Raw genomic sequence first — 23,671 nt, forward strand, 5'->3', positions numbered from 1 at the left:
CGACCTGATTCATGCTCGCTGGCTGTTCTCTCAGATCTCCACTCCCCAGTCAAGCTAATAAAAGCCATTACTCTCTCTGCTGCAGGTTTGGATGAAATTAGCATTTCAAAGGGAATGCTCAGGGTGCTAGTGGCTAATATAATTACTGGTCAAGCAGCAGAGAAATGAGGAGCAGACGTCCCCATCCAGACCCATTTCTGGGCCACGGTCCAAATGCAAACCTCCATGCATCTGATGCACTTACTCTAAAAATAACAAGATCTTTTCCGAGTCGTTGTAGTGTGAGACTTGTATCATTGATTCACTCGACACATCGGGCTGTTACAATTTGACTAGTTAAATGAGTTAACTGATAATGTCAGTCGAGAGAGGAGTGAATTAAGAACTAAGTTCCTTATGTAGTTGATGTGCTTTAACATAGCTGTTTTGTTAGTGTCTGTGCATTAAACAGGTATGTAATTCTACAGATATTTTGCATGCATCTAATGTGTTTTCTTGATCATAGCTGTCATGTGTGAATGCTGTTTGTTTGAGCATCCCCAACCAGCGCAACACAGCAACATTGGCTCAAACAATGGCGTGACTATCTGTTTTTTAGACCAATGGCAGATGGGAGTATAGTGCACAGGAAACAAGGGTGGCGCTAAGGAGGGACATGTAGGTGCTTCAGCCTCCCCAAGAAAGTCCATAGCACTCCCGTAGCATCCCCAACAAGTTCATTCATTAATATGGGAAACAACTGGGGCCTGGGTAGCTCAGCAAGTAAAGACGCTGACCACCACCCATAGAGACCGCGAGTTTGAATCCCAGGGTGTGCTGAGTGACTCCAGCCATGTCTCCTAAGCAACCAAATTGGCCCGGTTGCTAGGGAGGGTAGAGTCACATGGGGTAACCTCCTTGTGGTCACTATAATGTGGTTCGCTCTCGGTGGGGCGCGTGGATGCCGCGTGGTAACGAGCTCAACAAGCCACGTGATAAGATGCGCGGATTGACGGTCTCAGACGCGGAGGCAACTGAGGTTCGTCCTCCGTCACCCGGATTGAGGCGAGTCACTACGCCACCACGAGGACTTATTGGGTCCGTATTGGGAATTGGGCATTGCAAATTGGGGAGAAAAAAGTATGAGAAAAAATAAAACAAATATGAGAAACAATTTACCTGACCGTTTTCAGCAAACGTGTCTTGTAATGGCAAGTTCACACATCATCCGTGAGCGGGGCATGAGCGGTGCGCTTTTGTTTCGGCACCTATATTAACAGATTACACCGTTCCAACTGCAAGCGTGAGCCACGAGGTGACGCGTCCCAGACGTGGCAGTGAGCGCATAGTTTCGCCGTTGAGCCTATTTTTGCCTCAGCAGCTCTGGGTGCATTACAACACTAAAACAATCAGGAGATTATAGAAAAGACAAAAGCAAATCAAGATTATTCAAACCGAACCTATAGTACACTACAGCGTATAATAAACTGCTGCACCTTTTGCCATTCTGTGTATATAGATGTACAGTATAGACACAGCATTAACCAATCACGTCTCGCTCACGCCACGCTCACGGAGGAAGGTGGAACAGAGCAAAAATAGTGTGGGATGAAGTGTAAATGTACATGCAATAAATTAAAACTCGACCTGCAAATGCATCCAATCGTTTGCCAGCTATGAGGGTCTTTATTATGTTCAAGACCTACTTGTGTCAGTATCAGAACATAAACAGTGAATGAAAGCACTTAAAGCACCAAAAGGTATTACGAGTTTTTAGACGTGTAGGCTACTTTGGAGTTAACATATGAAAACCATGTTGTATCATAGGATTACCATCTGATTCCATTACTCTACCATGGTACTGCCAGAGCAGGCTACTTTTTTGAAAGGCAATTTTAAGAAACTTCAACTAGTACTGTCTTGTTAGTCTTTTAGAGATGCTTAGCCCATATATTAATGCGATGGTACTCAAGAATATGTAAAAATGCTGCTCCCAAAGTGATCGTTATTAAGCGCTTTAGTTCCATTTTTGGAGAAAAAAAGATAATCTCTTGGGGGAGCATGCCCGTGCATCCCCCTAGACAATAATGGTACAGTTCTTGCTTTAATTTATGCAGGATGTCTTCCTCTGGAAATGCGTTGGCTGTTATACTGAGTGACAGACAGGTAGTAGCGTCGTGATTTCTAGTCACCAGGTGCAAACACATTTAAAAATCGCGTGTCCGTGCCTAGTTTAACTGGCACATATTTAGTGATCATAGCTCAGTTTATTACCCCCCAAAATGAATTTCGACTCGTCCCTCCTTTTCTTTAAAAACTGCAAAAATGTATAATTGACTTTTTTAAAATTTTCTCCCAATTTGGAATGGCTAATTCCCAATGTGCTTTTAAGTCCTCATGGTCACATAGTGATTCGCCTCAGTCCAGGTGGTGGAGGACGAATCCCAGTTGCCTCCGCGTCTGAGATCGTCAACCCGCACATCTTATCACGTGGCTTGTTGAGCATGTTTCCATGGAGACATAGCGTGTGTGGAGGCTTCACGTCATCCACCGTGGCATCCATGCCCAACTCACCACACGCCCCAAGAACGAACCACATTATAGCGACCACGAGGAGGTTACCCCATGTGACTCTACCCTCCCTAGCAACTGGGCCAATTTGGTTGCTTAGGAGACCTGGCTGGAGTCACTCAGCATGCCCTGGGATTCAAACTAGCGAACTAGCGAACTCCAGGGGTGGTAGCCAGCATCTTTACCACTAAGCTACCCAGGCCCCCCCATAATTGACACTATTAATTAATGTAAGTGTTTTTATAAAATTATAAGCTTCACATTTCCTTCAAACCCTCCAAATATTGACTGTTGATGCTATCGATTGAGCTTAACTTGTATTGAATATTCCTTTAAGGGAGAGGAAAGTGAGATTTGTTACTACATTGATAATATTATTATTTTTATTAGATTTTTTATATTTTGAATTGACGTGTTCATCTCCTGCCTGTTGAAATAGTATGTAATAGCGCCACCTAGGGGTCTAGAACTGGAAGTGCATAGTTAACGTGGCAACCGCAGCAGTATTACGTAAGTCCATTCTGGACTGGTACCAGTCTAGCTCGGACCCAACTGTTGAGTTTACAATGCAGCAGTACTTGAGCTGGGATGATCCCACCTAACAATTATTCCCTCCAGAATAACTGGACTATTGCTTTCTATTGCCACCAACACAATGCCCACAGCTTCACTCCTGTAAGACTATCGAGAGCAGGTGTACTGCTGATGCTCCATTGATACGCCACATTAAAAATACAAACAGCACTCGATCTCTCTGCTCTCCTCAATGAAGGATCACTCTGTTTCTCCAGCAGATGTGAGTGAATACTTGCTTCATTTAACAGCCATTCTGCTCTCCATCTCAAACTTAAAGACTCCTCTCTAGTGCAGCAGTCTGTTTGGTGGTGCAGAAATTAGACACTTTTGTGATTCTCACTCTTTGTAAAGGTAAAAACGAAATTTCTCCTCTACGTTGGATTCTACCCCATTTAGCCCTTGAATGTAACCATTTAATGACTGTTATAAAACGGATAGAAATTATGTTTGAATGAGCCATATTTGGGCATTTTGTTTTAATTTATAGCAAAGGACAGTTTAGAATGGAAAGTACGTGTAATAGAGGTGAATGAGTCTGAGGCTGGACCCGAAACTGGCTCCCCGTTAGCATTTTTGTTTTCTCCCAATGTTGGAATGCCCAATTCCCACTACTTAGTAGGTCCTCGTGGTGGCGCGGTTACTCACCTCAGTCCGGGTGGCGGAGGACAAGTCTCAGTTGCGTCCGCTTCTGAGACCGTCAATCTGTGCATCTTATCACGTGACTCGTTGTGCATGACACCGCGGAGACTCACAGCATGTGGAGGCTCATGCTACTCTCCACGATCCACGCACAATTTACCACACGCCCCATTGAGAGCGAGAACCACTAATCATGACCACGAGGAGGTTACCCCATGTGACTCTACCCTCCCTAACAACCGGGCCAATTTGGTTGCTTAGGAGACCTGGCTGGAGTCACTCAGCACGCCCTGAATTCGAACTCGCGACTCCAGGTGTGATAGTCAGCGTCAGTACTCGCTGAGCTACCCAGACCCTCAATTAAATTTTTTTCAAACATTAAAATAATAGATTTTTCTGCACTACTCATGTCTTTAAGAATTTCAGCTTTTAATAAGACTTTTTTTTGTTTAATGAGATATATTTTTCTTTTTTACGGCCTCTTGACGGTTACACCGCATGGCATTTTTAACATTAAGCCCCAGAAAAATATCAGAATGACTTTAAACATGTTCGTCATAGTAGAGGTGTATTCAAGTCAAATATTTGTTAATAATTTAATAACATTTTTTTTTAAAAAGCAGCGCCACATCATTGACCCCTGTATGTGGATAAAACAGGCCATTCACTCAACAGAAATATGATTCCTTTTGTGTTTTGTTGTAAATCAGACACTCTGTATTTCAGTCTGGCTCTTTAATGAACGCTGATGTGCTGTCAGAACAGCAGCGACGTTCTGAGATAAATTGACAGGCAACATTTGCTTTATTTTGTCTGGGAAATAAATCCACAGGAAGGGGATTGATGTGATGTCCATTTGAGATTTTCCCTTAGTCTTTTGATCAAGTTTCAAAGCAAAGAGAAACTGTTTACAGAGAGAAGAAATCTGCAGGTGAGCTCAGACTCACAGTTTTAATTTCCCTGCTGATTTTTTGCCTGTTTTATTGTCCACCAGGCAAGAATCATAAGTCCAGTCTCTTAGTAAAGTAATAGGACACACCAACATTTGGTGCATCAGGTTTAGGTTCCATTCAAATCAGTAGTAACAGTGATGCCTTGGCAAACACATTTAAAAAGAGAGTTTAGGATCATAATCAAATCCCAGTATGAGTTCATATGTTAATGTGGAATTATTGATGAGAGCTTAAGATGGATTATCAGTCAGATATAGAGAGATCGCCATACGTATGATAAATTGCGCTCATTCTTAGAGCGATATGATCATTATCGTTTTCTCAGGAATTAAATGTGTATTACAGTGTTGGATGCCCTTGAATTGCTTATAATATTAATACTCATCATATGGGTGTAGCCTCCGGCAGTGTCTTCCAATTTAAATCATATCCGGCCTTGAATGTGTGCAGGCAGAATGATCTTAATATGAAGACGGAAATAAAGGAGTGCTTTGTGTGGTTTCACAGTATTGATTCCTCAAACCTTTTCATTTTATTCCTCTTCGCTTATCTTCATTCAAACTTAGTTTTGTAGTTGCCTGTGTTCGATTTAAAATGTCCAGAGTTTTTACTCACGTTGGCATGTCTTCTTGGTGGATAATGTGATGTTTAGTGGATTGAATGTGTAAAAAAATTAAAAAATGTTGACGCAGTCTATTAAACATTAAATATGTGTTGATGATTTCGAATCCAGGGCATGCTGAGTGACTCCAGCCGGGTCTCCTAAGCAACCAAATTGGCCCGGTTGCTAGGGAGGGTAGAGTCACATGGGGTAACCTCCTCGTGTTCGCTATAATGTGGTTCTCGCTCTCGGTGTGGCGTGTGGTGAGCTGTGCGTGGATGCTGCGGAGAATAGCGTAAAGCCTCCACACACGCTACGTCTCCATGGTAACGCGCTCAACAAGCCACGTGATAAGATGCACGGATTGATGGTCTCAGACGCGGAGGCAACTGAGATTCGTCCTCCGCCACCCGGATTGAGTCACTACGCCACCACGAGGACTTAGAACGCTTTGGGAATTGGGCATTCCAAATTGGGAAGAAAAAGGGGAGAACCCCCCACCCCAAAAAAAGTATGTGTTGATGGGCTATGATTGTGTTATGTTGCGCAATTTTTAATGTTAACTGGGGACCGACAGATTGCTTGTTTGTTCACACAGGACACGTTTTTGCATTTTAACTTGACACAGCGCCTTCATTAATGCAGCATGCATGGCACGAGATGCTGAGAAAATGTGCATCTCAAATGTCATCCCACTTGCATATCAAAAATGTAAAATAGTGTGAATAGAGTGCATGAGCGTGTCTTGTGTGAACAGCCCTTTACACTTTTCTTTTGCTGCTTTGCACCAACATTTCTTCTGGAAATGCTAATCTCTTTGTTAATTCCTCTGCGGGGTGAAATCCGTCAGACTGGAGGGTTTATCGATATTCCAGGGAGAGCGTCAGACTCGTATTGACTTTACTATCGCTTCTGCAGATTATGCCCTCGGCTGTCCTGCCCTTCCCAGCTCAAACCCGACCTTCCTTTTGTCCTGCTTATCTGTTTCTGTCTCTTCGTGTGCCTTTATCTTTTTCACGAGGATTATTTTATGTGTCTCTCTCACCTTGTCTGACTACATGCAGTTCTGCTCTTAATTGGACAGTCTTTGCGTGTGTTCAGAGATTTTCTCAGTCTCTCTCTCTCTCTCTCTCTCTCTCTCTCTCTAGCTATCGCTCCAGATGGACAGTTTTTACTCAGTTATGATATTAAGGATGGTTGGTCAGTGAGCTCTTAGCAGATGTCGCTTCTGTGCTGTAGCCAACCTGGTCTCATAAGGTTTTTGCAAAACTTGAAAACGTGTCTCCTGCAGTTTCCAGGTGAAATGAACACTAGAGGCGCTACAACAACTGTGTGTTTTATTCACTTTCACGCAAATCATGACTTTACTGGCTTTATAAACACTTATTTTTCTCTCCATTACTCAGAACCTGCTATTTTATGATATGGACACTTTTACTCTAACGCATCTTTTGAAAAACGCTATATTGTAATGCTTGAATTACAGACCCACCTGCATATATGCACTTATTCCAACATGAATAGCTTGCACGGTAGCTCACCTGATAGGGCGTCCGACTTAGAGTCGGAGGACCGCGGTCCAAGTCCAGCCATGAACTCAAGCTGACATGTGACATTACAGAGTCATAGAAGTGGCATGAAATGAAGTGGTTGGTTCAGAAAATGTGCTTTTTAATTTCACCTCTACATTTTAAAACACTAATGGTTAGATTTAGGCATTGATAAGGTAAGGATGTCTTTTTTAACGTCTCATTTATACTTTAAAATACTAATGGTTAGGTTCAGACAAAAGTTTTAGGTTAGGGAGGTATCTAAAATTCACCTTAAAACCTCATCTGAATACGACACCATTTTACTCTCTTTTGGCGCCCCCCGCTGGACATTTCATTGCAAACCTGCAGCCAAATGTGATACACAGCATGCAAATTTTGAACTGCAAAAATGTTGTCATGTTCACGTAAATTTCATGAGATCAGGCTGGTTGTAGCCGAGTGCTTGTGTACCAGTTCATTGCTGGTTTTTGTGAAACTGGTCGCATGCTATGTTTCACGGTTTGTTTGAGTCAGTCTCTAGACCAAAAACAAAATGTTTTCATTTCGGTTCGTTCTGAGCAGTTCTGGTACTGGCGTTCCTCAGTCTCCTTTCCAAATGTTAACAGAATAAAAGAATGGATAATAACGACAGTACTCTGCTGGTGGTTTAGTAGTGTTTCCAGCTTTTACAAGAGAAACAAGGCACCTGTTTTAAAAAAAACAAGTTCAAAATAAGGGACTTGGTGCACCCAAATAAGCAACAAATAAGCGATTATATATTTTTTTCCATGTGGGGGATTTTCAGGATAGAAATCTTAACAAACATAGTATACAGTAGCCTATATAAAGTAACATCTTTTCTCTATTATTAAATATATCCCACAAAATATTTCAAAACAATGAATAGCCTAAATCTCTCTCTGCTGCATGCATGCACACATTGTATGGACGCGTTTCAATTGAATGTCACCTTTTGCGGGCCGATGATTTTTAAAAAAAATAGGTTTTTAGGTGGCCTGGGTATCTCAGCGAGTATTGATGCTGACTACCACCCCTGGAGTCTCTAGTTCGAATCCAGGGCGTGCTGAGTGACTCCAGCCAGGCTTCCTAAGCAACCAATTGGCCCGGTTGCTAGGGAGGGTAGAGTCACATGAGGTAACCTCCTCGTGGTTGCTATAATGTGGTTCATTCTCGGTGGAGTGTGTGGTGAGTTGTGCGTGGATGCTGCAGAGAATAGCGTGAAGCCTCCACACGCGCTACGTCTCCGTGGTAACGTGCTCAACAAGCCACGTGATAAGATGCGCGGATTGACGGTCTCAGACGTGGAGGCAACTGAGATTCATCCTCCGTCACCCGGATTGAGGCGAGTCACAACACCACCACGAGGACTTAGAGCACATTGGGAATTGCGCATTCCAAATTGGGGAGTAAATCCCCTTTTTGCAGTCTTTTTTGTCAGGCCATTCTTGTTGTAATTTTCTGGAAATAAAACGTTGGGATGATTTTATTAAAGTTAACAGTAAGAACTGCAGACTTTACCATTGAATATATCTCTTAATGAGGAAGAACGGTCTTGAGAAATGTGTTTTGCTATATATTAGTAATCATGCGACCTCCTGCTAATTTCACAGCGATAGCATACTGAAAAATGCCTCACATTTGACCCCAGTGAGTCCCGATGCCAGACAGAGCCAATTCGCTGATTGGACTCCTCGCTTTCATGCTTTGCCTAATTGACAGGGACTTTGATAGTTTGCGGTCAACAGCGAGGGCATTTGAATTTCTTCAAGGGAGAAAAACAAGCCACACTTGCTGTTTTTAGACTTGCGAAGCATGAAAGGAATAGTTTACCATATATGAAAATTCAGTCATTATTTACTTCTTCCAAACCACTATGATGTTACTTTTTTAGTGGAACACAAAAGGAAGTTTTTATTTTTCCATTTTCAGATGAACAGGTCCTCTGAGAGGCATTGCAAAGGTGTTTTTATGTATTGATTCCACACTCTCTTCTCTTGATTGACCTGAGGAGATCAGTTGCTGATATTCAGCACTGGTTTTATCAATACACCAAACCGAGTGCGTAACAGATGGTGGATTCAGTATTGACGTTGCAGAATAGAGTGAGATGATATTGAACTCTCTTAATAGATGCTGCACAAAAGTAGATATGTGGGTATCGGTTCATGCATCCTTAGACAGTGCTGTCACATTTACTGACCCTGTTCACTGCAATTGGCAAATGTGATGAGATGGATCCTGGTGATCTGAGTTTAAAATTGTGTATCGATTCATGTGTGTGTTTTAGATGAAAATGGGAATGGCTATATTTTGTGTTTGTAGATAATATGTCACATTTCATCTAATTTAGTTTTTACTTCAAGTTTGAGTATATATGTGATGCTTCTTGATGTCTGAGGTTTTGATGATAGCTCATTTGTTTCTGCAGCTTTTCCTGTTCCAGTTACTAAGGGGTCTGTCTTACATCCATCAACGGTACATTCTCCACCGTGACCTGAAACCACAAAACCTGCTCATCGGCGACACGGGCGAACTCAAGCTCGCCGACTTTGGTAAGTGATTTCCTGTACTCCACAGTTTCGCATGTGAACGCTGTCACTGTAGCTATGGTTTTACCCGCGCTAACAATTCATCGTTTTTCAAAATCAGTATTTTTGTGTTGTTTTTCTGGGAAAATATGAGCTCGCTGTCTTTGAAACACATTTTATTGGACTGTGGCATTTTTAGTCATCTAAGAAAAAGGTTTAATTCTTCTGACTGCCTTCAAAGGTTTTAACAAAGTCAGTCCAGAAACAGTTTGAGTTTTGTTTTGTTTTATACAACTTATATAGCTTATCTATTATTATACTGTAACCCAGATTTTACCATGAAAATAGGCATAGAAACAAATGGTAAAAAAGCTCACTTTCTTTTCTTTTTATTTGTATTATGTTTTATTTTGCTTTGTCTTCTTTTTGTTTCTTTTTGTTTTGTTTTGTTCATCCCTAGTGTGTGTGTGTGTGTGTGTGTGTGTGTGTTTGTCTTAAACCCCTCGTTATTGTAGCACCATATTGCAAGCTCTTTCATGAGGCATTATGGGTAGACCCTGGGCGCTATATTGACTGCTTTCCAGAGGCTCCTCTAGCACTTGGAAATCAAGAGCAAACAGGCCTGGCGACACGGGCATCAAAACACTCCTGAAGAGCAATTAGTGAGAGACACACTGCTGTCAATGATTCTGGAGAAATAGTGGAACGAGACCGTATATAGAGCTGCTGACCTGTGATTGAGGATTTAGATGGTTGCAGTTATGTGCACGTACTATATTGCTGTTTATATAGAGACTTCTGCTGTTTTCAGATAAAGCAAAGAAGTAGAGTTTTCCAAGTCAAGCATCACTGGCTGAACATGATGCAATCGTGGACAGTGGTTCCACATGTTTAAAAATATTAAATTAATATGTAATACTTCAAGTAGTGGAAACTTAACTGAATCTAGCAGTTCACTTTATATAGGGATAAACCCATCATACATTAATCGTAAACTGTTCAAAATGCAGCTGCTAGATTTTTGACTTGTACTCGGAAATATGAACACATTACTCCTGTCTTATTCTCTTTACACTGGTTGCCAGTCCGATACAGAATGGATTTTAAAATCCTACTTTGTTTTTAAAGCCTTGAATGGACTGGCACTGAATTATCTCTCTGACCTTCTGAGTGCAAATACATCTGTTAGATGTCTAAGGTCATCTGATCAGAGATTATTGATGGTTCCTAGGTCTAGACTGAAGTTGAAGGGTGACCGTGCTTTTGCCATTGCCGGCCCTAAACTGTGGAATAGTTTACCAATATCCCTTAGTCCAAAGGTAAATTTATATATATATATACACTATATTGCCAAAAGTATTCGCTCATCTGCCTTTAGACGCATATGAACTTAAGTGACATCCCATTCTTAATCCATAGGGTTTAATATGACGTCGGCCCACCCTTTGCAGCTATAACAGCTTCAACTCTTCTAGGAAGGCTTTCCACAAGGTTTAGGAGTGTGTTTATGGGAATTTTTGACCATTCTTCCAGAAGCGCATTTGTGAGGTCAGACACTGATGTTGGACGAGAAGGCCTAGCTCGCAGTCTTCGCTCTAATTCATCCCAAAGATGCTCTATCGGGTTGAGGTCAGGACTCTGTGCAGGCCAGTCAAGTTCTTCCACACCAATCTCGCTCATCCATGTCTTTATGGACCTTGCTTTGTGCACTGGTGCGCAGTCATGTTGGAACAGGAAGGGGCCATCCCCAAACTGTTCCCACAAAGTTGGGAGCATGGAATTGTCCAAAATCTCTTGGTATGCTGAAACATTCAGAGTTCCTTTCACTGGAACTAAGTGGCCAAGCCCAGCTCCTGAAAAACAACCCCACAAAATAATCCCCCCTCCACCAAACTTCACAGTTGGCACAATGCAGTCAGACAAGTACCGTTCTCCTGGCAACTGCCAAACCCAGACTCGTCCATCAGATTGCCAGATGGAGAAGCGTGATTCGTCACTCCAGAGAACGCGTCTCCACTGCTCTAGAGTCCAGTGGCGGCGTGCTTTACACTACTGCATCCGACGCTTTGCATTGCACTTGGTGATGTATGGCTTGGATGCAGCTGCTCGGCCATGGAAACCCATTCCATGAAGCTCTCTACGCACTGTTCTTGAGCTAATCTGAAGGCCACATGAACTTTGGAGGTCTGTAGCGATTGGCAGAAAGTTGGCAACCTCAGCGCACTATGAGCCTCAGCATCTGCTGACCCCGCTCTGTCATTTTACGTGGCCTACCACTTCGTGGCTGAGTTGCTGTCATTCCCAGTCGCTTCCACTTTGTTATAATACCACTGACAGTTGACTGTGGAATATTTAGTAGCGAGGAAATTTCACGACTGGACTTGTTGCAAAGGTGGCATCCTATCACAGTACCACGCTGGAATTCACTGAGCTCCTGAGAGCGGCCCATTCTTTCACAAATGTTTGTAGAAGCAGTCTGCATGCCTAGGTGCTTCATTTTATACATCTGTGGCCATGGAAGTGATTGGAACACCTGAATTAAATTATTTGGATGGGTGAACGAATACTTTTGGCAATATAGTGTATGTGTGCTGTGATGTACCTCTTTATCTTGCATTGTGGTTTGTACAGCATAGCTGTATTGATGTATTTTTGTGATATTTCTTTTATTATGGTTGTACAGCACAGTGGTCAACTACTATTGTTTTTATTGTGCTCTATAAATAAATTGATTGATTGATTGATATTGGGAACTAGAAATACCCTGTCCAGTTTCAGATAGCCAAACAAATATATTCATGTTGTCACAATACAAATGGATTAAGTAAAGCTGACAAGACAATTTTTAGTTGAATCAATTCTTTTTTTGAGTAATATGAACTTGGGAGTATTGAGTAAAACTGACAATTGTGAAAGTTTTTTTTTAATGTATTACTGTTGCTTATATATACTGTAGTTATATGCTTAGTTAGCCTGGTTTGTATCATTTGTTTAGGTAGGGTTTATTATATATATAACTGCACTGTAAAGTCTAACTAGTTGACCGTACTATTTTTCAAGGTTATCGGTTTGCATGCTTTTTTCTATGTAAACATACTTGTTTGGCTCAAGTAAACTGAACTTAATTTTTTAAGTTAACTGTGGTGGTGGGGATGTGGTCGAGCGCCGGTTTGTTAATGGAGAGCGAGATCGGAGATGAGAACGGCGAGAATCACCTGTCAGTGATTATCTGTAACACCTGCTTTTCATTACAGTGAGGGCGTGAGAGAGATTTAAGAGAGAGCATCTGGCTCGCATCTGGCTCGGCCTTATCCTTCTCCTCGGCTGATTAGCCCGATTGGGGGCCAGCCGTGCGGACTTGCGGCCCAGCCCGGCCCCGCCCTTCTTCTCATCACACTCCTCCCTCCTTTGCCTCAGGCCGGGGAATCCCCAGCATGAGGTACACCCCCCTCCCCCTTTCTGAGGGGGGTTGCCCTTCAAGCTGCGCCTGCCGGCAGGCTTTCCCCACCTTTTGAGACCTGTGAGGAAGACAAGGGGAGGGAAAAGAGGAGAGGGAAAGGTGGAGCAACAGTGAGAGAGAGAAAAAAAATTGCTCGCTGGTTCCCAGACACGCCATCGCCTGGTCCTTGACCACTCCTCCATCTTCTGGCGGACGACCGCCGCTCCTCCCCAGGTGGACCAGAGCGAGTCCTCCGACCCCTGGCGGATGGAATGCCCCTCCGCGTTCTGGCGGCCGGTAGTGAGCCCCTCCGCCCCTGGCAGCGGCTCCACCAATCCAGGCGGCCGGCAGCGAGCCCCTCCTCCCCTCGCGGACGGCGGCTGTTCTTCCGCGTTGATGTGGCCTACAGCGACTCCTCCGTCCCCCGGTGGACGGCCGCAGCTGCTCGTTTGGGTGGACGGCAGTGGCGAGTACTCCATGACAGCGCATCCCTCCTCCTTCCCGGGTTTCGGCACCAATGTAACAGGGTTTAAAATGGGCAAGGAGGAGGCGGGAACCGGCTGAACAGTCAAAATAATGTTTAATGAAAACTTGAAAACACATAAACATAAACACACATGGCAGCTGCGTGTGGCTCTCTCTATCTCTCGAATTGCCGCATCTGGCTCGGCTTAATCCCTCTCCTTGGCTGATTAGCATGATTGGGGGCTGGCCGTGTGCACTCCCAGCCCCGCCCCACCCCGCCCTCCTCCTCGTCACACAAACATAATTTATTCAAGCGCAAAGGTTTATGGGTATTCAACACAGCTGCAATTTTGTACTTGGTAATTTTGAGTTAGTAGTACTTGAAGCCAAAGTTTAAAGAACTTATGTATTTGAGTTATGATTCCAAAATGTGACATTTACAAGTAAAGTTTAATTAGGACCACTTTAATGTTTTTATTAATGACAACTTTAGAATTTAGAGAGTAACAGTAAATTAATTAAAACTAGTAAGAATAGTAAACATGTATGATTTAAGATAAGTAAACTATTTTTTTTTATAATTTGAGATTACTATTAGTGTTTACAATGTGCAAACATCAATTACAGGGCCATACACACTGTAAGATCCAGTAGATTTGTTTGGTGGAAGCACCCCTGGTATTGTGTTTTGATAAAGGAGTTAAAAGGAGAGCTATGTGTGCATTCACTGGAATTTATAACTGTTCATTTTGATCAGTAGATTAAGGAATGTGAATATTAGGTTTCGGCCAAATTATGGACCCTTTTCACAGACTGTGATGACACATTTCCAACTTTTAAATATAGCAAAAAAATATTTGTATATTTTAAGAATAACATTTATAACATTATTCTTTGTGTTATATTACCCTGGAATGAATCAAAACAACCAAGCAACCAAAAAAAAAAAAAAAAAAGATTATGAAGATCTGGTCCCAGTAGCTGTTCCGCATCTTGCATTACCTGCGAACGGATTGGAATATAATAAAGCTTTTAATAACTTCTGTCTGATGTGGTCTCAAGACTGTCTGACCCAAATTTGTGGAAGATTTGATAAGATCTACTGGAGTTTGGTGCATTTGTTTCTGAGCTATTTGGCTCAAAAATTAAAAGCTAAAACATACAGTACTGTGCAAAAGTTTAAGGCACTTGTGAAAAATGTTGCATAGTGAGGATGTCTTCAAAAATAATGACATAAATAGTTTTCATTTATCACTTAATGTCATACAAAGTCCAGTAAACATAAAAAGCTAAATCAATATTTGGTGTGACCACCTTTGCCTTTAAAACAGCCCCAATTCTCCTAGATACACCTGGACACAGTTTTTCTTGGTTGTTGGCAGATAGGATGTTCCAAACTTCTTGGAGAATTCACCAAAGTTCTTCTATCTATTTAATCTGTCTCAATTGCTTCTGTCTCTTTATGTAATCTCAGACTGACACGATGTTCAGTGGGGGCAATGACATCTGTTGCAGGGCTCCCTGTTCTTCTATCTATTTCAGCTGTCTTAATTGCTTCTGTCTCTTTATGTAATCTCAGACTGACACGATGTTCTGTGGGGGCAATGACATCTGTTGCAGGGCTCCCTGTTCTTCTATTTACAAAAGTAATGTTTGTGAGTCTAACATTTATATTTCCTATTGACACACTAAAGCTGAAGATATAAATAACCATCTTAAGACAAATGCTTTTGTGAAACATCTTATGTGCCTAAAACGTTTGCACAGTACTGTATATGAATATTTGAACTTTTGGTGACAGTAGAGGGCTTGCAATAGAGACCCCAAATTTGGTGAGGGGACTTTTCTGACACTGCCAAAAAATTGTGCCAAATTTTTTAACTTTTTGCCAGAAGGTTCACACAGTAAAGACAAACTTAAACCATGCTTCTCACAGAATACATTAAAGGTGCTATATGTAAGATTGACAACAAGTGTTTGAAATGGGTACTGCAGTCCAAATTCAGAATATTGGAGAGTTGTCTGCCCCGCCCCAGATTCGAAGCTCATGCGGGTAGCCAACTCAGCATCCGTTTTAAAGGATTTCTGGGCTTTAAGCTGTCTCCATCTTCCAAAAGCATCTCCAGTATTTATCCTTGTTTTACTACGCCTCTGGTCATGGTGGTTTTTAGACAGATGGCGAGGCTTTTTAGGTCGGGTGGAATCTGTTATCTCTGATCCAGTTCATTTGCTGGCTTCCATGGCTGCAGCACGCCGTGTTGTTTGCGTGCAAACTTGTTCAAATCTGGCAACCCGGCGGTGTCGAAATGCTATTGGTGAGTGGGCAGTGGGCGGGATTACACAGGCCAAAACATAAACAGAAATTCCGGGACGGAATGGAAACTTCAAAGTAGAACATCCTGGCTTTAGCATTGTTATCGGAGAAGCCAGTATTTCAACTTAGCATGTTTTCTAATTCTCTAATGACATATTATGGTCATGTCATGATTTAGTACAGTGAAAATATTACATATAGCACCTTTAAGTAAAAGTAGTTTTATTAATTGACCTTATGAAGAAGTCAGTTAAAGGAAGTTTATTAGACAGATTTGGCTTCTGGCAATGTTATGCAAATGTATCTCTATACAAACATGTACACACTGGTCACGTGCACATATTTAATGTCCAGCCAAACCCAGAAGGACTGGGCAGAGCGAGGCCGGGAAGATAAGTGGTGAATGAGTTCCACCTGTGCACCACACCGGTCTCGTGTTCCAGTGAGGGGCGATGGGAGTATTTAAGGAGAGGAGACACATGAACTAGTGTGTGTTTATGTATTAGGCTGAAAACCCAACGATGTTTGTGTGAAAAAAAAAAAGTGTGTGAGAAATAATGTCTATGCCTGTTGTCAAGCGGGTCCCAGCTTCCTTCTTGCCCATCCTGTGAACCCGTGACAACTGTTTCTCTCTGTAGGGGCGTTTTTACACCTGGTGCGTTTTCCCCATTAGTTTGGTTAATTTAGGCATATATGAACACGGCAATCGCACTCGGATCCGCTCCAAAACAATTGGTCCGAGACCACCTTGACGAGGAAAAATCTGACAGATTGCAAATGAACTCAAATGAGAATGCAATCAGACCCAACAGACCAACAAACCAAACAATATCCCTGTGAAAACCTTGAACATACCTGATGGATCTTTGGAGAAAACATCTGTAGGTCAGCTCGTCACTGTAATTCATCATCAAAACTTGGATATAGCTTTTGGTGATTAAATTAAGATATAATTGCAAGTTTGTAATGTGAGTTGTTTTATAATTCCTAAGGTTATTTTAGTACGATTGCTTCTCCGGCATAGAGGGCGGAGAACACAAGTAGTGTGTGTGTGCGTGCGTGCGTGCATGTGTGTATGTGTGCATGTGTGTGCGTGCAAGAGAGAGGGAGAGCTCTGTGACCACGAGAAAAGGCACTTTTAATGCACATAATGCAAAAGCAACTAATGCTGGGTAAAAATCCCCATGCCATAAATTTGACTGGAACGTGCATTCTGTACCATATGTTGATGATTTGCATAATCGTGACATAAACACTACTTGAACATTTTTAACGGTTGACATTTTTACAGGTATATAATTTTAACAGGTATATCAGTGGATGACCTAAATCCCTGAAAAGCACACAAACATTGTGACCAATAAAGGGACTGCTTGCTCCCATATGACTTTTATTAACACGGTTTTGGTCCGTCTTGAAATATTGCTTTGTAAAGTGAGCCAAACCAAGATGAAAATGCAACATTGTAACAATTTTAGCCCCTGTTTTGGAACAAATCAAACGAGCTACAGGTCTGAAAACGCCCTACATGTAAGGTGTGTTTGTGTTTGTATTTGTCAGTCTCTATGGTTCGGGTCTCTCTGTTGTAAGAATATTGAAACTCCAGACAGCCACGACTGACAGGATTTTGAGAGAGACGCCCTTGTTTCTTGCTGGAATGAGAACAATTGAAGAACAATCAAAACAAAACAAAATGTGAGGGAAAGAATGTGGATAGAAAAATTGAGAACAAACGAGCGAGACAGACAGATTGACCAACAGATTGCTCATCGGACACCTGGTGGGACGATGTTGCTTCCACTCAATTACGGCCGGAGCGATTCGAGCGAGAATCTCATGACACACACACACACAGATTGAGCTCTGTGTGTATTTTTGGTGTCGCCGCGGCATTGGGCAGCTGCTGAAAAGTCATTTGGATCGGTGGTTGGCAGCATATGGAGTCTCTCTCTGCCTGGATGCCTCAGCACAAACAGGGGCCCCGGGGCCCTGCCAGCATCCTCAGCGGGGTCATTTGGAGCCAATCTGTCACTGGAGGGTCTCAACAGCCCCTCCTGCACTACACAAGTGTGCTGCAACATTAATCTGCTTTTGCTCCGTAATAACACTTAATCATCTGCAGGGAAAGTGGACACTTGTTTAACTCGACGAGACTAGCTTTGAGCTTCTTTTGGGTGGCATGAGGTCATGGCATGAGAAATTTTATAGCACAGTAATATATACACCAATCAGCCACAACATTAAAAGCACCTGCCTAATATTGTGTAGGTCCCCCTCGTGCCGCCAAACAGCGCCAACCCACATCTCAGAGATGATATTCTTCTCATCACAATTGTACAGAGTGGTTATCTGAGTTACTGTAGACTTTGTCAGTTCAAACCAGTCTGGTCATTCTCTGTTGACCTCTCTCATCAACAAGGCGTTTCCATCCACAGAACTGCCGCTCACTGGATGTTTTTTGTTTTTGGCACCCTTCGAAGTAAATTCTAGAGACTGTTGTGTGTGAAAATCCCAGAAATACTCAAACCAGCCCATCTGACACCAACAACCATCCATGCGATTATCTAATCAGCCAATTGTTTGGCAGCAGTGCAGTGCATACAGTCATGCAGATACAGGTCAGGAGCTTCAGTTAATGTTCACATCAACCATCAGAATGGGGAAAAAAATGTGATCTCAGTGATTTGGACCATGGCATGATTGTTGAAATGTGAAATGTAAAATGTGTACATTATATAGTACCTTTGTATCACCCAACCCTACAATGAGCTTTGAATAGTTTGCATGTATTTATTTACTAAAGTGATGAGAGAGACAGATGTGTGAGGTATTAACTGGTGACAGACTGGTAAGCAGTCAGCTGTGTGTGTGTGATCCTGCTGTCTATAATTCAGTGATTGAGCTGCATTTAAAGGGACAGTTCACCCAAAAATGAAAATTCTCTCATCATTTGCTCACCCTCATGCCATTCCAAATGTGTGTGACTTTCTTTCTTCTACAGAACATAAATGAAGATTTTTAGAAAAATATCTCAACTCTGTAGGTCCATACAATGCAAGCGAATTGTGACCTGGACTTTGAAGGTGCAAAAAGCACATAAAGGCAGCATAAAAGTAATCCACATGACTCCAGTGGTTTAATCCATGTCTTCAGAAGTGATATGATAGGTGTGGGTGTGAAACGGAACAATATTTAAGTCTTTTTTTTTTTTAAAGAAAATTTCCTCTCTGTCCAGTAGGGGGCAATAGAAGAATGCAAATCGCCAAAAAAAAAAACAAACAAAACAAAAAAAAAGATTTGGAGATTTATAATAAAAAAGGACTTAAATATTGATCTTTTTCTCACCCAGACTTATCATATAACTTCTGAAGACATAGAGTAAATCACTGAAGTCTTATGGATTACTTTTATGCTGACTTTATGTGATTTTTGGAGCTTCAAAATGCTGGTCACCATTCACTTGCATTGTATGGACCAACAGAGCTGAAATATTCTTCTAAAAATCTTCATTTGTGTTCTGCAGAAGAAAGAAAGTCATACACATCTAGGATGGCATGAGGGTGAGTAAATGATGAGAGAAATTTCATTTTTGGGTGAACTGTCCCTTTAAAATGTAGTAATTGTTCTATTGTCCTCAGAAGAATGGCTGATGATGCTCTTTACATGATAGTCTTGTTTAAAAGCTCCAAGCAGAGCAAAGTCCCTTTCAAGGCGAGTCAGTCCACTTGGCGGCTATTTTGGGAATGCTTCCAGGCAGCTATTTTGTATGGATACAAGCAGCATGAAAGTACAACTCCTATATACTTGAATGGGCAAAGACCCAAATCTCCAAAACGTTTAAGATTACGATCAAAGAACATTTCAAAGCAGCAGTAAAATCTCACAATAGTATCATAAATTGTGCTTCTTTAGCTCAAATCATGCAAAAATAAACACTATTTTTCAGAATGGTCCAGCTAATGTGCATGCACTTTCTCGAGTAAACTGAACACTGCAGGAATCCACTTGCAGTTCAGCAGAATGTTCCCTCGTGTGTCGTTACACAAACCCGCTGATGGTATTCGCCGGTGCGGTACAGCGGAGCAGATGGGCTATAGTGGCCCTGCGAGATTCCCAGGTCCTCCAGAAACAGTGATGAAACAGACTCTGGGCATCTTTACGTCTTTATGTGCGAATCAGTGTGTGTCATCAGATGTGCTGATGGGTGATAAAGGTGTGGCAACCGCTGTAACTGTGCAGCTGAATTCATCAGAGATTACTTTGAGTGTTATTGGAGACAGCAGGAGAACGGGACAAGAACGTGTTTGTGTTCGTAGAAGATGTGAGGAGCTGTGTGATTCCTCTTGAGTGAACACATCTAAAGTTTTAGCTTGTTCTCCGCAGTTGACTGAAGGTATGCAGAGTCTATATTAAACCTGCTGAAGCTGTTGATATCAGCTGCTTTACAGATAACACTGTTGAATCCATAAAAACGTAGAAGATTTGTTTCAGTTGTCTTATTTAGCTCCATCATTCAAGTGTTTTACGTGACGAGTCCTTCATAAATCTTCAAAATAAAGATTGCAAAAAGAGGTTTACATGCCATAGGAACAGCATCATAAGTTCCTATGATGTCATAGTTGACCCCTTAATTAGTTCGTTCGTAAAATAAATAAATATATTTTCTGATTAATCGCTATCTTCATTTGAACGATCTCGATTTTGTTTCTTAAAATCACAAGATTGATCTGGGAGTCCTCGCTTGAATTAACATATTTAGCTGGACTGCATTTAAGGGACTAAAAACAACAAAAAAATTTCGGTTTGTTCCAGTTCCAGCGTTCTGCAGAATTCTTTTCCAATTGGTAACTGGTTAGAACGAAATTAAAGAACGGGTAATACATTTATTTTTAAAATGACTGTATTCAGTGTGGGTGATATACCAGATCTCTCAAGAAAAGCTCAAAATAAGGGACTTACTAGCTATTTAATTTTTTCTCCCCATGTGGGGCATTATCTTAGCCAGCAGCCATATCACCCTGCAGCTCTTGCCTGGTTGCCCACTATAGCTCAGCAGGGTTGAGCCTGGACAGTACCAGGTTGGGAGACCTCCTGGGGAAAACCAAGGTTGCTACTGGAAGAGGTATTAGGGAGGCCAGCAGGCAGTGCTCACCATGCGGTCTGTGTGGGTCCTAATGCCCCAGTATAGTGTTGGGGACACTATACTGTAAAAAGGCACCACCTTTCGGATGAGATGTTAAACCGAGGTCCTGACTCTCTGTGGTCATTAAAAATCCCAGGACACTTCTCGTAAAGAGTAAGGATGTAACCCTGGTGTCCTGGCTAAATTCCCCCCATTGGCCCTTCTCAATCATGGCCTCCTAATAATCCCCATCCACCAATTGGCTGTATCACTCTACTCTCTCCTCTCCACCAATAGCTGGTTTGTGGTGAGTGTACTGGTGCACTATGGCTGCCATCACATCATCCAGGTGGATGCTGCACGCTGGTGGTGGTTGAGGAGAGTCCCTGTTTACCGCTTTGAGTGTAGTGTCAGAAAAGCGCTATATAAATGTAACGTTCGTTCATCAGCATAGGAACCATAACAAGCAATTTATACAGTATATATAAAAAATAATGTCTTTTCAACAAATGTATTCTTAATATTAAATAAATCCCCCAAAATATTTCAAAAATATATCTTGACATCTAAAATCAATGAATAGCCAAAATCTCTTTCGCATGCATGCACACACTAAACGTCATCTTTTGCAGACTGAATTATTTTATTTTAAACTTCAATTATTTTAGTATTTAATTTTAATGATCTGTTTTAACTACAGATCTGCTTTTCAGTCAGAAACCAGCAACATATTTAACACTAATTCAGTGGAGACATGGAAAATCTGAGATGTTTACCTCAATATTTTTCCTTATATCTGGATTAACTGTGCATGTATATGTAGTAATAATATATAGTTGTCTGAAAGATCTTCAACATGTCACAGAAGGTTTCATCCACAAAGTGTATTAAGGCAAAGAAATGTGTGGTGCTGCAGTTTCCTTCCATGTTCAAGTAAAAAGAATCCCCCTTATCCCCTTTTCTCCCTATTTGGAATGCCCAATTTCCACTTATTAGTAGGTCCTCGTGGTGGTGCGGTTACCTCAAGTCTCAGTTGCCTCCGCTTCTGAGGCCGTCAATCCGTGCATCTTATCACGTGGTTCGTTGGGCATGACGCTGTGGAGACTCACAGCATGTGGAGGCTCATGCTACTCTCCACGATCCACGCACAACTTACCACACGCCCCATTGAGAGCGAGAACCACTAATCACGACCACGAGGAGGTTACCCCATGTGACTCTACCCTCCCTAGCTACCGGGCCAATTTGGTTGCTTAGGAGACCTGGCTGGAGTCACTCAGCACACCCTGAATTCAAACTCGCGACTCCAGGGGTGATAGTCAGCGTCAATACTCGCTGAGATACCCAGGCCTGGTTTTTCCTTCATTAAAATTTTTTTGACATCCTCCAAAGCTACGTTTCAAAGTTCGAAAGTGCTTTGTAAGTGCTAATTGTGCTTCTTATCTGAAATGCATCGTTTCAGCCTGGTTCTTGCAAGCCACATTGTGAAGTGAGTGGCGATTTAAGACAACATATTCCAGGTGTATTCCAATGCGATAATGCTCTGCCTCGCTCCGCTGCCCACTTCTGTTCTCATTAGATCACAAATGAATATGCAACCAGTGCTTCAAGTGGGAAGAAATATGTATGTTTGTGTGTGTTTGTGTGTGTGGGCAAAAATCCCAATTTAACCCCTGAGTTTAACCTTATCACATAATTACTCACTTATGTAGTTGTATCCCGATAATGATAATTCATTTGCATTTACACTTTTGAATGTGACCAGAATCCGTCCCTGATCACCTCCATATGTGCTTTCAGTGATCTGATCGTGATCCAATCACAGTGCATCCTGGGTGCATTTACACCTGTCATTTCATGTGGTCAAGTGCAGTCCAATAGAGATCAGATCACCTGTTAATGCAAGGTGTAAATGGGGCCACAGAGTTGCGGTATTGTGGATATGAGTAACCCTAACCTAACCCTAAATGGTAAAATACACTTCAAAATGTAAACAGTCTAAAGTGAGCATAAACAGTGGGACAAAAAAGTGTTTTTTCTTTTTTTAAAAAAATATCAGACTTGGAAGAGTATATTCAGCTTAATAGACCTTCCGCTGTCTAGTATGTCATAATATGAGTCAAACAACAATACCAAGAAAACGAAAAAACCACTCACTGCTCTTGACTAGTAGCTTAAAACAGTATTAATGTGTTATAATCATACAGTGAAGGCCAGTAATGTAATTAGTTTTATGTAACATTTCACTTGAATACTCGAAACTACTGTTCAAAACTTCAAGCACTGTTTTCTTCATTTGTATCTTTGTTCTGTATGATTCGTCTTGAATTAGTATTTAGTTGTGGTACTGAACTTGGCATTGAGAATCGTCAAAATTGCTTTCATATGCCAACAAAATGAACATTATAACTAAAATATACCCAAATCAATCAGAATAGAATCAAATCGAAATTGGAATCAAATAATTAGCTTGTGAATCGTCATTTAATCGAATCACATCAATGAACCCAGTAGTACTTTACTTTTCCTCTGTTGATGCATGACACCTAGAACTTGTTCACTGATCTGAAGAACCTTTAATGTAACAGCAGGAATTTTATAATCTCCTAAAAACTATATAGCAACTCAAGCACCATACAGAATAGGTTCTTCATAAGTGTTGCAAAGAACTACTGAAGAACGCTTCGTTGTACCTGTACCCAGAACACACAACAAGTCACATGAGAAAGGGTTTTAACACACAACCAGATGTGCATGCATACACTAACATGCACATAAATGCATCTCCTGTTTACTATGATCAAGCACGTGCATCGTTGACATGCATCTGATTTGATGGCTCGTTCACTTTAAACCACACCTTTCTTTAACAGCTTGATACGTGACTTAATCATTTCTGCATATGAGAAATGCAACACTAAAATGCAGCAT

At 41.7% G+C, this 23,671-nt stretch overlaps 1 protein-coding gene across 2 annotated transcripts in view; it reads left to right on the top strand.

Moving 5' to 3' along the window:
• LOC127453144 (cyclin-dependent kinase 14) overlaps positions 1 to 23,671 on the top strand; it is a 217,384-nt gene that overhangs the window by 92,336 nt on the left and 101,377 nt on the right. For both annotated transcript variants that reach the window (XM_051719328.1, XM_051719329.1), the window contains one exon: positions 9,301 to 9,424. In XM_051719328.1, coding sequence (XP_051575288.1) covers positions 9,301 to 9,424 — 124 coding nt within the window. The remainder of the gene's footprint in view (positions 1 to 9,300; positions 9,425 to 23,671) is intronic.

The sequence above is a fragment of the Myxocyprinus asiaticus genome, chromosome 15 (assembly GCF_019703515.2).
Source record: "Myxocyprinus asiaticus isolate MX2 ecotype Aquarium Trade chromosome 15, UBuf_Myxa_2, whole genome shotgun sequence".
In the NCBI taxonomy this organism is placed as follows: domain Eukaryota; kingdom Metazoa; phylum Chordata; class Actinopteri; order Cypriniformes; family Catostomidae; genus Myxocyprinus; species Myxocyprinus asiaticus.